This window comes from Pecten maximus, chromosome 18 (assembly GCF_902652985.1).
Source record: "Pecten maximus chromosome 18, xPecMax1.1, whole genome shotgun sequence".
In the NCBI taxonomy this organism is placed as follows: Eukaryota; Metazoa; Mollusca; class Bivalvia; order Pectinida; family Pectinidae; genus Pecten; species Pecten maximus.
Genome location: NC_047032.1, coordinates 16,876,869 through 16,891,575, shown reverse-complemented (window position 1 = coordinate 16,891,575; position 14,707 = coordinate 16,876,869). Strand labels below are relative to the sequence as shown.

General features: G+C 34.4%; 1 protein-coding gene across 1 annotated transcript; it reads right to left on the bottom strand.

Annotated features, from left to right (window-relative positions):
- Window positions 1-681: 681 nt before the first annotated feature.
- Window positions 682-8,086, bottom strand: LOC117316182 (biogenesis of lysosome-related organelles complex 1 subunit 5-like). Its single transcript, XM_033870697.1, has 5 exons — window positions 7,986-8,086; window positions 6,344-6,426; window positions 5,683-5,812; window positions 3,949-4,004; window positions 682-3,261 (listed from the first exon to the last, which is right to left on the bottom strand). The coding sequence occupies exons 1-5, from the start codon at window positions 8,008-8,010 to the stop codon at window positions 3,079-3,081; spliced, it is 477 nt and encodes a 158-aa protein (XP_033726588.1). The 5' UTR covers window positions 8,011-8,086; the 3' UTR covers window positions 682-3,078.
- Between the last annotated feature and the right edge of the window lie 6,621 nt (window positions 8,087-14,707).

Genomic DNA, 14,707 nt, shown 5'->3' with positions numbered 1-14,707 from the left:
AGCTGGACCATTTGTAGGTGTTTTGAATCCCCATCCCCTAGGGATGCTACCAGTCAAATATGATTGATATTCATTACTTACTTCCAGACAATTGTTTATAGTGATTTAGCCAAATTGACCCCTTTTGGCCCCTGTACCTCAGGCCCCTAGGGGTCAGTTCCACCATTTGTACAATTTTTAATCCCCACCCGATAACAATGCTACTAGACAAATATGAGCGATATCCATTGCTTAGTTCCAGAGAAGAAGTTGTTTACATCAATTCAGCTGGACAAGAAATTATTGTAAAATTTGCACTTATTTGACCTTTGACGTTGAGGTCAAGGCCACAGTGACCAAACGGTAGTGCACTGCACATCACCTTTAGGTGATGCAAGTATCTTCCAAGTTTCCTCAACAGATCCTCAACAATTCATAAGTTAATGGCCCAGACAAGATATCATCAGAATAAAAGAAAGAGGGACAGGAACCAATGCAAGAGGTCACCCTTCATTTGAAGGGGAGACATAACTAATCATGGCATTGTTTTTGTGGTGTCTGACTTGTGTTTCCAATAAACCAAAACCTGTAACAGCTACACTTCTTCCAAACTTGTTGAACAATGTTTCATCAATATTTACACAACAATTATTTGAGTTCAAAATAGATTTTGGAGAGTTTGAATTTGCATTAAAAGGTATCTTGAATCTTTAAATTTTATTTTCACATAAAACATGGTAATATTGAATCCAGGATTATTCTGTATATAAACATACATGTACTTATCTTTTTATGTTCATCAATTTTGGCATTTATCACACATTATCCCATAACACATACTTCACATTCAATCTCCTCACAACACATTACACACTTATATATTGGCCAATCCTTCTTTTCCATGAGAAAGACTCAAAACTCACTAGCTTCTGGGAATTCAGAGCAGACTAGCACATGATCCAATTTTAAGCCTCACAAAAATTTATCTAAGACAATGAAAACTTAAGATAACATATTTCAAGACCTCTCTCTGCTAAATGAATTTTTGAAATAATAAACAATTTAAGCAACTATTACTGTAGATTTTATACTCATTAAACCATTGTTTCTTCTTATAAATAGTGAAATAGGTTTAAGATAAGCGATTGTTTTTTTTTTTGTTAATGTCCTATTAACAGCCAGGGTCATTTCAGGACGTGCCAGGTTTTGGAGGTGGAGGAAAGCCAGAGTATCCTGGAGAAAAACCACCGACGTACGGTCAGTACCAGGCAACTGCCCCACGTAGGTTTCGAACTTGCAACCCAGAGGTAGAGGGCTAGTGATAATGTGTCGAGGACACCTTAACCACACGACCACCTCAGCCTCCAACAGATATAGTGATGCCCGTGTCTATACCGTAAACATTATTCTATAAATATATTGACAAGTTTTAAAACACTGTTTACCTTGACTGATGTTCATAAAGAACGATACACGAAGAAAGGCGAATGGAGTCACGTGGGTGGAAGTGACGAGTCCGTGCAGCCCCGTAACATATGCATTCTTATAGGACCTCCCGAATTACAATGTTATTGTTTTGAACTGATTAAGGTATTTACGAACAATATTGCGGACACTTTCAATTTTCGTAATTAAGGGAAAGTCTTAGTGTTATAACATATTCTTTAACAACATCACACCTGATAATATTTCCCAACAATAATTTTTATAGTTATAATTTATTTAAGCTGTATATGGATGATCGATGTATAAAATTTGGATCCGAAATTAGGTGTCTCACTCTCAATGAAAGAGTTGGAAAGCAAGAGATTCCCATTTTCTAAGCCTCATTTTAAACATGAATCAGCAATAAATCTTCTGCATTGTTTATAATTTCAAAAATCCAAATTTATCAAACATAAAAAAAATTAAAATCATCAAATAGTAAAACATTAAGATGATCAGACTTGATACAAACTTTTACACATTACAAATAAAAGTACTTAATTCAGCTCAACTTGATATATTTCTAAACGGTATAATGAATTTCTGATATAACGAAATATTTCTTCTGGGTGCCAGGAATTCATTATAAAAAAGTTTTACTGTTTTCTTTGACAAAAGGAAGTCTACACATGTACTTTAGAGACTTGAAATTTTGAACATGCGTCAAATCTGCCCCGAAGAACCCCCCTTTCACATATGACGTTTAACATGAATTCACTTTGACTTTCTGCATCCCCGGAATATGTCATGGCAAAATTGAAGCTCTGACCTCGCCACCTTGTGGATAAAACAAATTACTAGTTTGATCGTTTAATTTACATCAAATGAATCTCAACGTCACCATACTGTTAAATTGACAGGCTTTTAATTCTTCTACATAATTCAAAATATAAGCATCACTGGCCAGTCACTGACCCATCAAATAACTCACATAGGCTTGACATGTTTCTATGATCTAGAATGAAAAATTAACTCTAGGGTCCGTCCCCTTTATCACATATTTTTCATTTTAGGTCATAGGAACATGCAATATTAGGTTAATTTTTCATTCTGCGTCATAGAAACGTGTCAAGCGCTTGTGAAAAGAACAAGTGATTTCGGGGGCTGATCCCTAGCGTAAATTTTTCACTGTGGATCATAGAAACGTGTCAAGCCCCTGTGAAAACAAGTGATTTTGGGGGCTGACCCTAGCGTTAATTTTTCACTCTGGATCATAGAAACATGTCAAGCCCCTGTGAAAACAAGTGATTTCGGGGGCTGACCCTAGGGTTAATTTTTCACTCTGGATCATACAAACGTGTCAAGCCCCTGTGAAAACAAGTGGGTTTCGGGGGCTGACCCTAGGGTTAATTTTTCATTCTGGGTTATAGAAAGATGTCAAGCCCCTGTGAAATAGCTAGTCTTACACTTTCAATTTCACCATGATATATTCCAGGGGCCTACAGAGCAAAAGTGAATGTAACCCCTGAAGTATCGAGATGTCCAAAGGAATTTCAAAAGCGACTATACACTGACATAGCCATCTCTTAACATATATCGTATCTCTTAACATATATCATATCTCTTAACATATATCATATCTCTTAACATATATCATAATAGAGAAGGTCATTTTTATTGTGCCGCCAGGTTCGAAGAGTTTGTTAATTTGTCTTCCAATTCATTATAATGTCTGTGTAATATTTTCACTTGTTCTTCGAAATCTGAATCCACATGTTCACACTTCTCCAGCTGGCTGGCATAATAAGCTTCCCAATCTCTGTTCCGTCGTTGTCTGCCTTCCTCTAAAATTGAAGTCTGGAAAACACAAAAGTGGTGTTTACATCAGTAAATGTGTGAACAACACTCCTCCACTTTTTTTGTTTTATTGTTTATTTTTTACATACTAGTAGATGCATGTATGTAATCTTAATACTGTAAATGTGGTTATTTTTGCAGAGGATTAATTTCGCGATTTCAATATGTAAACTATAGGAGTGGGGATAGTTTTCGTGATCCATCCACCAATTTGTAGTTCGAAATTATGTAAACTGATATCAAAATAATATGCTATCAAAAGGATTCCTGGTAATTAGCTTAAATTTTGAAATATTTAAGTTAATTTAAATGACCCTTTTTGGCCCCGCCCATAAGCCCAGGGGGTCAGTCAGGGCCAACATGTGCAAACCATCAAGCTATCATCCCATGCTGATAATGTTAACAAATTTAGAATGAATTCCAATAGAAATCAAACAAATGATACACAAAAGGTGTGCATTTGATAAAAACCAAGTACACGTACAGAGAAAAATTGTGATAATTTTTTTTTCATTTCCATGCTTCAGTTCGAAGATTATACATTGTAATTCTGCAATTTGGTAAATCAACGAGGTAGGGGACTTTTTGTTCTAATTCATTCACCCACCCTCTTTTTTCCAAAAATGTGGGGTGTGCTTATTTGGTCAAATACAGCATTATCGTGTCCTACAAAAGAAAGTCGGTTACCTCAAAACTGTTTCCTTTTTCTTCTATCTTATGGCAAACCTCGGTGGCTACTTTCACTATGAAAAAAAGAAATATATGCATCATACAACATTTCAATTGTTTTAAAACAACAGCATCTACTTGGCATTCTTTTTGCAAAAAGGAAATACTGTAAACATGGAAATTTATGCAAGGGGGATATTTATGCTAATTATACGGAGTCCTTTTGATCATGAATATTTCCCCCACGCCTATTATTTTGATATTGATTTGCATAATCTCAAACTACAAATCGAAATCGCGACATTAACCCCCAGCAAAAATAACCATGTGTACAGTATCAGTTGTACTTTTCACGTATATTATGTACCTGGTACGTATATAAGGAGTTTACCATGAATTTCTGTTTCAGATGATATTAAGATATAAATGAGGAGTTCATAAAAAATTATAATTATAAAAGTTTTGAAATAATTTCTAAAATCATTTTATCAAATTCATACAAAATTTGAAATGGAGGTTTATCCAATATTTGCCTGTGGTCTCTTTTCCAATGATATCATCTTAATGTGGACACCATATAAGTAATGATGTCACACACGCAACAATAGAGGCGTACACCTGGATGGGTTTTTCATTATTGGGCTTGGGGATCTTTGAGCAAATCATTGAGGAAATTGGGAAGGAAAGTTATGCATAGATTTTGCAAATTTGGCTAAAATATGGCACAATTTCCAATTGAAATGGTTCCATAATAATTATGGAACATAACACTTTATCAGTCCTAAAATCCCTCAGAAAAAAAGCCCTACAACCAACTGTAGCTCTCCTATCTAGTCATTAGATACACCTACATGTATCTTAGATAGAAAAGAGTAATGAAAAATGCCCTGCCTGTGTTGGGCTTCAAACTAGCAACCTCTCCCTCTTAAAGCAAACATCTTGCCACTAGGGAAATTCCCACTAGTCTGAGCTAGTAAGGTGACTTAATACTCTCTACTTTTACACAACTCCCTCCTTCACAAAGTCTTTGCCCCAAAAGCCCAGATTCTCTAGCTCCATGGAAGCCTCATCCTCTCCTATAGCTTACACTTGGGAGTGGTCAAGGCACCAAATCTGTAAAAGGATTAAAGAAAAATAACCTGCCCTTGCTTGGCTGCAAACTGGCAAAACCTCTCGCTCTCAAGGAAAACATCCTACTGCTACTCTAAGGGTATCAGATACCTAATCATTTAAAAGCAAGTGAACCGTATTATGTTATCCGAGAAAAATCCATCCATAAATCTGAGAAAACGATAACTTTAACTTAATGAGTTTCAATAGGGCCACCTCTCAGCCATTTTGTTTGTCTGATCATACTGGTCTCAAAATCAAATGGGAATAATAAGGGATTAGAGAATTTACACATCAAAATTGACAAAAATCCTTCAGATGATCAGACTCACAACTGAACTGGCACAACTGGACAACAAGGGGATCCCTCTGGTTCTTCTCGAGAAATAACGATAAAAAACTTCAAATGTCAAATTCCAAGATGAGTATATTAGGTCATTTTGTTTTCCTGATAAGACCCAAAATTGGCTGGCCCCAATAAGGGAACAACAGGGAACCTACAGCTGAATTTTCAGAAAGATTCCTAAGGTACTTCTCAAGAAACAGCAATAAGAAGGATTGTTTACGGACAGGCAGATGACAGTACGGACAGAGGACCACAGACAAAGGGCAATGTGACAAGTCCACCATCATCAGTCTTACATTTGGCTGCCACATTTGCGAGGTAAACTTGCATGGCATCCAAACTTTCTGGAAGCAATATTTGATTCATCGTAGTTAATTCCTTTGACATTTTTTCTAGCCTCTCTTGTTCCCTATCACCCCTCTTCTCCTGCAAAGACATATAAAGGTCATTATCTTAATATAGTTAAGACTAAATCACTTAATTACTTAATCTTTATTAATTACAATTATCAATATGATATTATGTAGTAACTCAAATGTTTTTTTTCAAAGGTTTGATAATCATATTAGGTTCCAAATATCCATAAAATTGACCTCTGCAACTTTGGAATTAGATAGGTCCATCTTTCAACTCAACAAATTAGGTGGCTCCTGATCATGACCCCAGCACGTTTCTTGGTAAATATCATAGTGATGGACCTTTTCTTTATTGAGAAAATGAAATGTTGACACCAGATGTCTACAAGATGGCTACCTTGTAGCTATATTGTTTTCCTGATCAAATTCAAAAGCAAATGGGCACAACTTGGAACCAAGGGAACCTGTGTATAACATTTGAGAAAAAATGTTCCCGCAGTTAGCAAAAATTGGTGACAGGAGAATTGATAAACATGTCATTAAAAAATCATATTTTAATTAAGCAATTCATTTCCTCATTTCATATTGTAACAGACCTTACCTCAAATTCTTTGATGAAATAGTTGATATGACCTTGTAATATTGGGCGATGGTCCAACAGTCTGGCATTAAGTTCTGAAATATCTACAAAACAAAGATTTTCAAAACTTACATCAAAAGTCACCAAATTGAAACAAACTATATATATATATGTTGTTGCTGTCTTTCAGGTCAAAGATTGGTGAAGGAAGGTAAGTGGTACTTCAGCTGGTAGGAATTCCTTCAACCTTGGGTGGATGATTACTGTATATAGAGTGACTGTATGCATGGTTGTTAATTCAAATATGATCTTTATTGAGTTTTCATCACATTTGAGATTTATATATACACTGTATGAAACAAATATTTGAAGTTTTTTTTTGAGTCTTGAAACTTTGAGACGAGTTCAATATTTAAACATCCGTTGGTGATACATGTCATTTTTATAGAGAGTGCAGCTATAATGTTTTTTTAGTCTTGGACAGTGAAAATTGAAACTTAGAGACAAGTTCAATATTTAAACTTCCGTTGGTGATCTTGTACGTCATTTTTATATACAGTGTAGCTATAATTTTCCAAATTTCTTCTTGTGATGTTCAGTTCAGTTGTTCGATCAGTTAAACCACAAACGAGTTCTCCTGTGCTTATTATTAAATTAATTAAGAAATCTTATCACTTAGTTATCAGTCTGCCTGATTGCATTGATGATTTACATGGTGCCTATCAAAAGTTTCTTCTCATATTGAAGAACCTCTAACATTGTTGGAGTAACAGATGTGGTGTTATCATATCTGTTGACAAATATTGCCACCCTTCTCTGTACCATCTCCGTGTGATATGTTGATGTGGGTCTCAAACGGTACATGGATACCATACTCATTGTATGAACTGAAGAGTTGTACTAGACTAATGCAACTGATGTTGAGATTTCCCTTCGACATGATACATAAATAACAATGTGAGTATTCCACTCAGCAATGGGTTCTAGTACATGCACACTCATTACAATTGATAATTTGAAACAATGTTCCCTGTAAGTATCTACAAAATGTATGAATCTTTAGACGTTTATACACAAGTACTTGTAGACAGGAGTGTGATTTTTCATTAAATATTGTGAGAAAGACGATTATAGCGATCAGATGATTAATTTTAAATATTTTTTTATGATAATAACCCATGTAGTTTCCTTTGAAATAGTATATCTGGTTGTCTTAAAACGATTTATTTTCCTCTACTGTACCACAGGTGCCTGACTCGTTTTATAAAATAATAAGATATAAGAGTTCATATAAATGCTCATTTATATGTACTCTTATATCTTATTATTTTATAAAACGAGTCAGGCACCTGTTACTGTACCATGCCTAATGAAAAATGATACAAGTGCCCCAGCTTAATTTAAAATTAAATTAAATTAAAAATTTAAAAAAAAAAAACTCTCACTGTACCCAAATCCCCGCACTTTTTTACTTCTTTTAAAAGCATACAACGATCCTTCCTGTGACCGTAATCGTCATTTTTGATGGAGGTTCCATAATTAAAGAAGAAGAAGCTGTGGTCTTAGACAACTGTCAAAATCTGGTTTGTTTAACAGTAAATATATAGAGTCTTGAATAATTGCTAGAAATCAGTAGACAGTATAGATTATTTCAACGTCTTACCTTTTACAATCTGTTCGTTCAGCATGGTGCATTCACGATTATTACCAAAATGTTTTCTGTGTAAAACGAAAGTTGGTGGTTGTCACTCCCACCACGGCAATCTGGGTCTTTTGTGGGCGAGTACAAAACCCGGAATGCACTCAGGCGTGAAGAGATTTTTGTTGATTTATTGTGTTTATTAGGTCATAATTCCGTTATTACTGAATGGATTTTTGTTCGGATACCAGCAGTAAAAGGGTTGATTTATCCCCTTTAAAATGGTATAAGTTATATTTAACAGTATCAAAAATTAGAAGTGAAAGTGGTGGCCGGAATGAACCCATATGGAATAAAAATGTCGATATTTACAACTGTTTTCGTTATAATAAATACCCATATCTCAAATATTACTGAACAGATTTTTGTTCGGGAACCACACAAAAACGGAGAATTTAGTACTCTTTCACATGATATAAACTGTTTGAATACATGTTCGATATTACTTTCAAAAGTGGTGGCCGGAATGAATTGATGTAGTGTGAAAAAATAGCAAAATCATCAAAGTTACATGTAAATTTCCATCTTTATTGGTCAATAACTCTTTTATTACTTAACCGATTTCTGTTCGGAACACACTCTGGACAAGATAATTTTATAGGCTTTAAGCTGATATAACTTTTATTAATATTCATTACAAATTCGGTGCAAAAGTGGTGGCCGGAATGAACCTAGTTGAAATTCACGGACGCCATTTTACGAGTATGTCCAAGCCGATACCACACTAAGTCTATACTAAAACAACATACTATATAGGCCTATACGGTACACCGGTCACCATGACCAGGTAACGGGCGGCTCGTTCACACCTTGATGAATATAATTAATCTTTAGATGACCGATGGCCGATGGCCGATGACTGTTAACTAGGAAGCCAATTATATACTACTTATAAGATAATCCAGTCCAAGACAGTGAATCAGTTCAAGAACCTAATGTTAGTAAAGTTAGTGAATCTAAAGAAGTAGACATATCAAACGATCTCAAAACCGACAAACAACAAATAACTGATAATATTCAAGAAGGTTTAGAAAATAAAAGTCAACCATCAAATAAAAATCTGTCTCAGGTATGTTTAGCTAGATTAGTTTTAGAAAATAATGGTGTCACTTTTGTTGAAAATCATGGGATGAAATTGTAGACAGTAAAAGAACCGTTAGTTTAAAACAGTTATCTAAAAACAGTTTAAAAAGAAACGATAAAAAATCAGGCAGAAAAAAACGAAGATGTAACGATTATGATAGGGATGTAATTGCGGCACCTGATTCGGTTACTCTTAATCAAGATAATGATACAATAATGGTAGATAGTACGCCACCTAAAACGCCAAAATCTACGAAAAAACTAGGTCCATCAAAAACTCCTATTCAACAAATAAAGACTCCTACAAATCAATCTATTAAAAAGGAAACTTTAAGTCCTGTAAAAAAGGAAACCACGTGTTCCAAAAAGAAATTAAGATTTCAGTTAGAAGATTCTGATACATGTAATATTAGCGAAGATAATGTACAACTTGTTAAAAAACGTAAAGTCGCTGATAACACAGAGTCGCTACACTTAACTAAATAACTTAAATGAAAGCCATAAACTTAAAATTTCCAATAAAGAATTGATTTGTTCTGATATTATAAATGAAGTACAATCAATAATGTCTAAACAATTTCCTGGTTTGAATGGTTTTCAGTTGACAAACTTAGCTCCAGTATATGATTCAAATAAATGCAAATGGAAAAACCAAATAGCTTTTCAATCTGTAGTTTCACCTTCTGTTCAAATTCACCATAATGGAAGAGACCACTGGGTTACAAGTTTTCAAACAAGTAATGGAAATATATCCCTTCTAGACAGTTTAGCATCAAAAGAAAATCATACAGTTAATACTCCGTCAATCGAACTTCAGCTTTGTAGTATTTACGGTAATAATAAAAGTAGTATCCCAGTCAAAATTTTAGATGTACAGGATCAAAATAATGGCTACGATTGTGGGCTTTTTGCAATAGCTAATATGGTAGAATTTTGTTTTAAAGGTAATTCATTCAAACAAAAAACTAACTTCATTTGAAATCAAATGCGGGATCACTTAATTTGGTGTTTAGATAAAGGTTATTTCATGCCGTTTCCACAGTTCGTTAAAATAGCATCACAACTAAAAAAGGCAAGTAATAACAGTATCACAATAAATTGTAGTTGTTCTTGTGGGTTTCCAGATTGGATGGATGAAATGATTGGCTGTGACTGGAGAACAGGTAGGGTACATTGCAAAACGTGGAAACATAAAGAGTGTGCAAATCTTACAGAGTCTGAAGAACAATGAAACAAAAATAGAATAAAAAGATTACAATAAAAAAATTAAATTCATTTAAATAAAACAATAAAGCAAAAATAAACTGACTCTATGAAAATAAAAGAATAAAAAAAAACTAAAAAAAAATAAATAAATAATGGGCTCTTAAGTAGAACTGCGTCCACGTCGCAGAGCCTGGTAACATTCTAACATAATGGCTAAAAGTTCTACAGGTAATTTTTCCTTGCTCGAGTTACTTCCCTTGTATTAAAGAACTAGCATGTAGCTTGTGTTGTTTTTACATTCAACTTTTGTTCAAAATGGCGTCCGTGAATTTCAACTAGGTTCATTCCGGCCACCACTTTTGCACCGAATTTGTAATGAATATTAATAAAAATCATATCAGCTTAAAGCCTATAAAATTATCTTGTCTAGAGTGTGTTCCGAACAGAAATCGGTTAAGTAATAAAAGAGTCATGGACCAATAAAGATGGAAATTTACATGTAACTTTGATGATTTTGCTATTTTTTCACACCACATCAATTCATTCCGGCCACCACTTTTGAAAGTAATATCGAACATGTATTCAAACAGTTTATATCATGTGAAAGAGTACTAAATTCTCCGTTTTTGTGTGGTTCCCGAACAAAAATCTGTTCAGTAATATTTGAGATATGGGTATTTATTTTAACGAAAACAGTTGTAAATATCGACATTTTTATTCCATATGGGTTCATTCCGGCCACCACTTTCACTTCTAATTTTTGATACTGTTAAATATTACTTATACCATTTTAAAGGTCATAAATCAACCCTTTTACTGCTGGTATCCGAACAAAAATCCATTCAGTAATAACGGAGATATGTCCTAATAAATACAAAATATTATGAAAAATCTCTTCACGCCTGAGTGCATTCCGGGTTTTGTCCTCATCCGTCTTTTGTATGCTTCGCGAGTTTCGTCAGCGAGGATAACACTAAATATCTGAATGCTGAGTGAAATTGACCGGACAGGGATAAGGTATCACAGGAAAAGCCGCGATCTAAAAGATATGTACATATATATAGGAAAACTGAAATTATTACTTTAAAATCATTTTAAAGTTGAATGTGCCTAACGCACTATATGTAGTTTACATGTTAGAAATAATGCACAGCTCTAATTATTCTTCAAAAATTGAAAAAAATTGTAAATGAAGGAGACTTCTAAATTTTCTTCCTCCGTTTCCCTCTAATTATCACCCTATCTCTACTCTTCTTAAACTCACATTTTCAAAAATAAAATCACTTTATGTAAATTATAATGTCATCTTGTGTAAATATTTGTGGTGTATACTGTTTTTGGGAAAGAGCTTTATATAAGTTGGAGAACTTGTGCCCGATCCCTTTGTATATTTATGATACAATAGAATATGTTCAAACTAATTAAAGTGCGCCAAACAACAGTTAATTCGTCTTTCTAGAATACTAGACTTTTTTTGACTCGTCAGTGAGGCGAGTGAGTTAACTCTAAAAGATTGAAAGAATAATGCAAGGTATTTCATAGATTTCAACAATGCATTTCAAAAGAACATCGAACACATATTTAAATGAACTCGAACATGGCATGCACGTTACGGCAAACATCGCGGACTCAAGTCAACCAGACGCTATAGTGTCTACACCACAGGGACTTGATAATTTATTACAGTCTACATGTATTGGACCACAGGTGCCTGACTCGTTTTATAAAATAATAACATATAATAGTACATATAAATGTTATATGTTATTATTTTATAAAACGAGTCAGGCACCTGTGATTGGACCTCCCCTAGTGTGTATAGCACAATTTGAGACGATCTGGGGGGGCTAGATTAATGTTTGGTAAAAATGACACAAATATCAGTCTAGCCCCCCAGAACGTCTCAAATTGTGCTATACACACTAGGGAAGCTCCAAGTACATGTAGATTTACAAATTCTCAAGTCCATGTGGTCTATATTGGCACTTGTATGTGGTAATTAACACCATAGTTATTGAACATATCGAGGATAATTTTAACTCTGGTGTGAATTACAAGTGCCTATATGGTGTCATCTACAAACTCAGAATGTACAAATCACATACAAGGTATTCACAGTAGACAAAAACATATCTAAACTGCAACATACAGCTGTGTCGTCCTTAAAGTGAAAAGTTCGTGTTTGCGCGAAATAGATCGATGGATTGCCTGAAAAAAGTATACAGTAACAAATTAATTACCGTACTCACTTTTGTAATCAGCCGGTCATATAAGTGCTCGACTTATATACAATAATCAATCACGTCATATCAGCATTGTGTTGAATTAAAACATAATGTTTAATTTGAAGAAATGGACCATGTGTAAATAAAAAATAGTATAATTAAAAAAAAAAAAAAAAACAATCATCCCCTACCAGAAACTCGTGTTAGTCAACCAAGTATTCTACCCCTCGGCTGGCTGGAGATTAATAGAATTCCCCCCAACCTTCAGGGTGTTAGGACCTTCAAGATCATCCCAAGTGTTGGTGATTTTTTTGTCACGTCCTCAGGGTAGCGGATGATTATTTTCTCCCATCAGACTACATTGTATTTTAACTACGTAGACTCTAGTTTCCCCATTAACGAAATAGAGGATATTGAATGGTCTCCCGTTTAATATAACATATATTTCACTCGTATGGCAGAATATCGATATTTTAACGAGTGCGAAGCACGAGTGAAAAATATCGAAATATTTTGTCATACGAGTGAAATATATGTTATATTAAACGGGAAACCATTCAATTTCCTTTTTATTACATTTGATGTACTTTAGAAAAACAAAATCAAAAACATAAAAAAAAAAGTGCGGGAATCAGTAACATAATTCATCGTCAAGTGAGCATTTCAGGAATACAGCAAAATAATCAATATATCTATTTTCGCTTCGGTTGAAAAATCGGCAAGTTTCAGTGAATATAAAAGTTCGGTAGGATTGGTCCAAAGCGAAAAACTTATATTTTCATGTTTTAGTAGTTTGATAATTTTCTATATTTCACTGGCAAAAATGCATTTAAAAGACATTACTTTGCTACACAATGTTGACGTTAATTGTAGCCTCGACGTCATTGAATTGTTGCTGTGACGCAATTGTATCGTAGCCGTGACGTCATTGTATTGGTGCAATCTTGAACGTGCGATTTCTCATATCCTATGGGCTGATGTAGATATAACACTGTATGGGTGACAGAGAAATCTGTGAACGATGGGAGAATTCTCTAAGCGAAGATTATTTTCTTCTCACGTTTTACCTGTTCGAATGTGACAACTTTATCATTTCCGAGGTTACTTATCCGAGTAGCTTCATCTCCTTTACTTTCTCTTTCTCTTCAATGAGCAGAACGTAAATGTTCATTTTGTATCCTAAGTTCGCGTCTCTTTGGGGTATGCTGTGAAAAGAGCGAGTACATGTATTACTCCGTCTTCGCTAACCAAGGGTTACACTACCCTCAGCTCAATTTCACTGTGAAATGGAACTTATAGCGTAGTGTAACCCTTGGCTAGCGAAGATGGTATTTCTCAGTCTGTTATCCATTCATCTAAACTTACTAATAATAGTTATGTTAATATAATTTAATTTTGTATGAAACACGCATCTCCATTGGCTGAAATAATTTTGTTATACCTCCATAACAAAATTTTTGACGTTGCGAAATGTAACGTCATTTTTGATTGGCTGATGACGTTGCGTAATAATTTATCACAGAAAAGAGTTCGCCAAAGAAAGTGAAATATCTTGGTGTGTATAAGACGAAATTAAATTATAAGAATTAACATTAATTATTTTTTCTGTGGGGCGGTTTATGAAGTGAGTACACTCCAGTTTTTTTATGTTATGACTGTATAACTGAAAAAATAATTGATGTTAATCCTTAACTAACAAACCAAGAGGTATAATTTTTTAATGAATATGTGTTTTGTGGATAAAAGTTGATTTATAGACTATACGGTGGCTGATTTGTGCTACTTCATCTTTTCGGGGCGAAAAGACGAAAATCAAATATCTTAATTCTCGTCCTTTCGTCTTTTCGCTACAAAAGACGAAAAATTAACAAAACTTTAATTTTGTCTTTTCGCCCCGAAAAAACGAAACATCATACGCGAAAAGACGAAATAAATGCAAGGAAATTAACGACCTTGTTCTCCTCGTTTCGGGTTCATTATTTTCGTCTTTTTGACTTTTCGCCCCGAAAAGACGAAAATCAACAAACCTTAATTTTCGCCCCGAAAAGACGAAAATTAAGCTTACTAATTTAAGGTTTGTTAATTTTCGTCTTTTCGGGGCGAAAAGTCGAAAAGACGAAATTTAGGTTTGTTATTTTTCGTCTTTTCGGGGCGAAAAGTCGAAAAGACGAA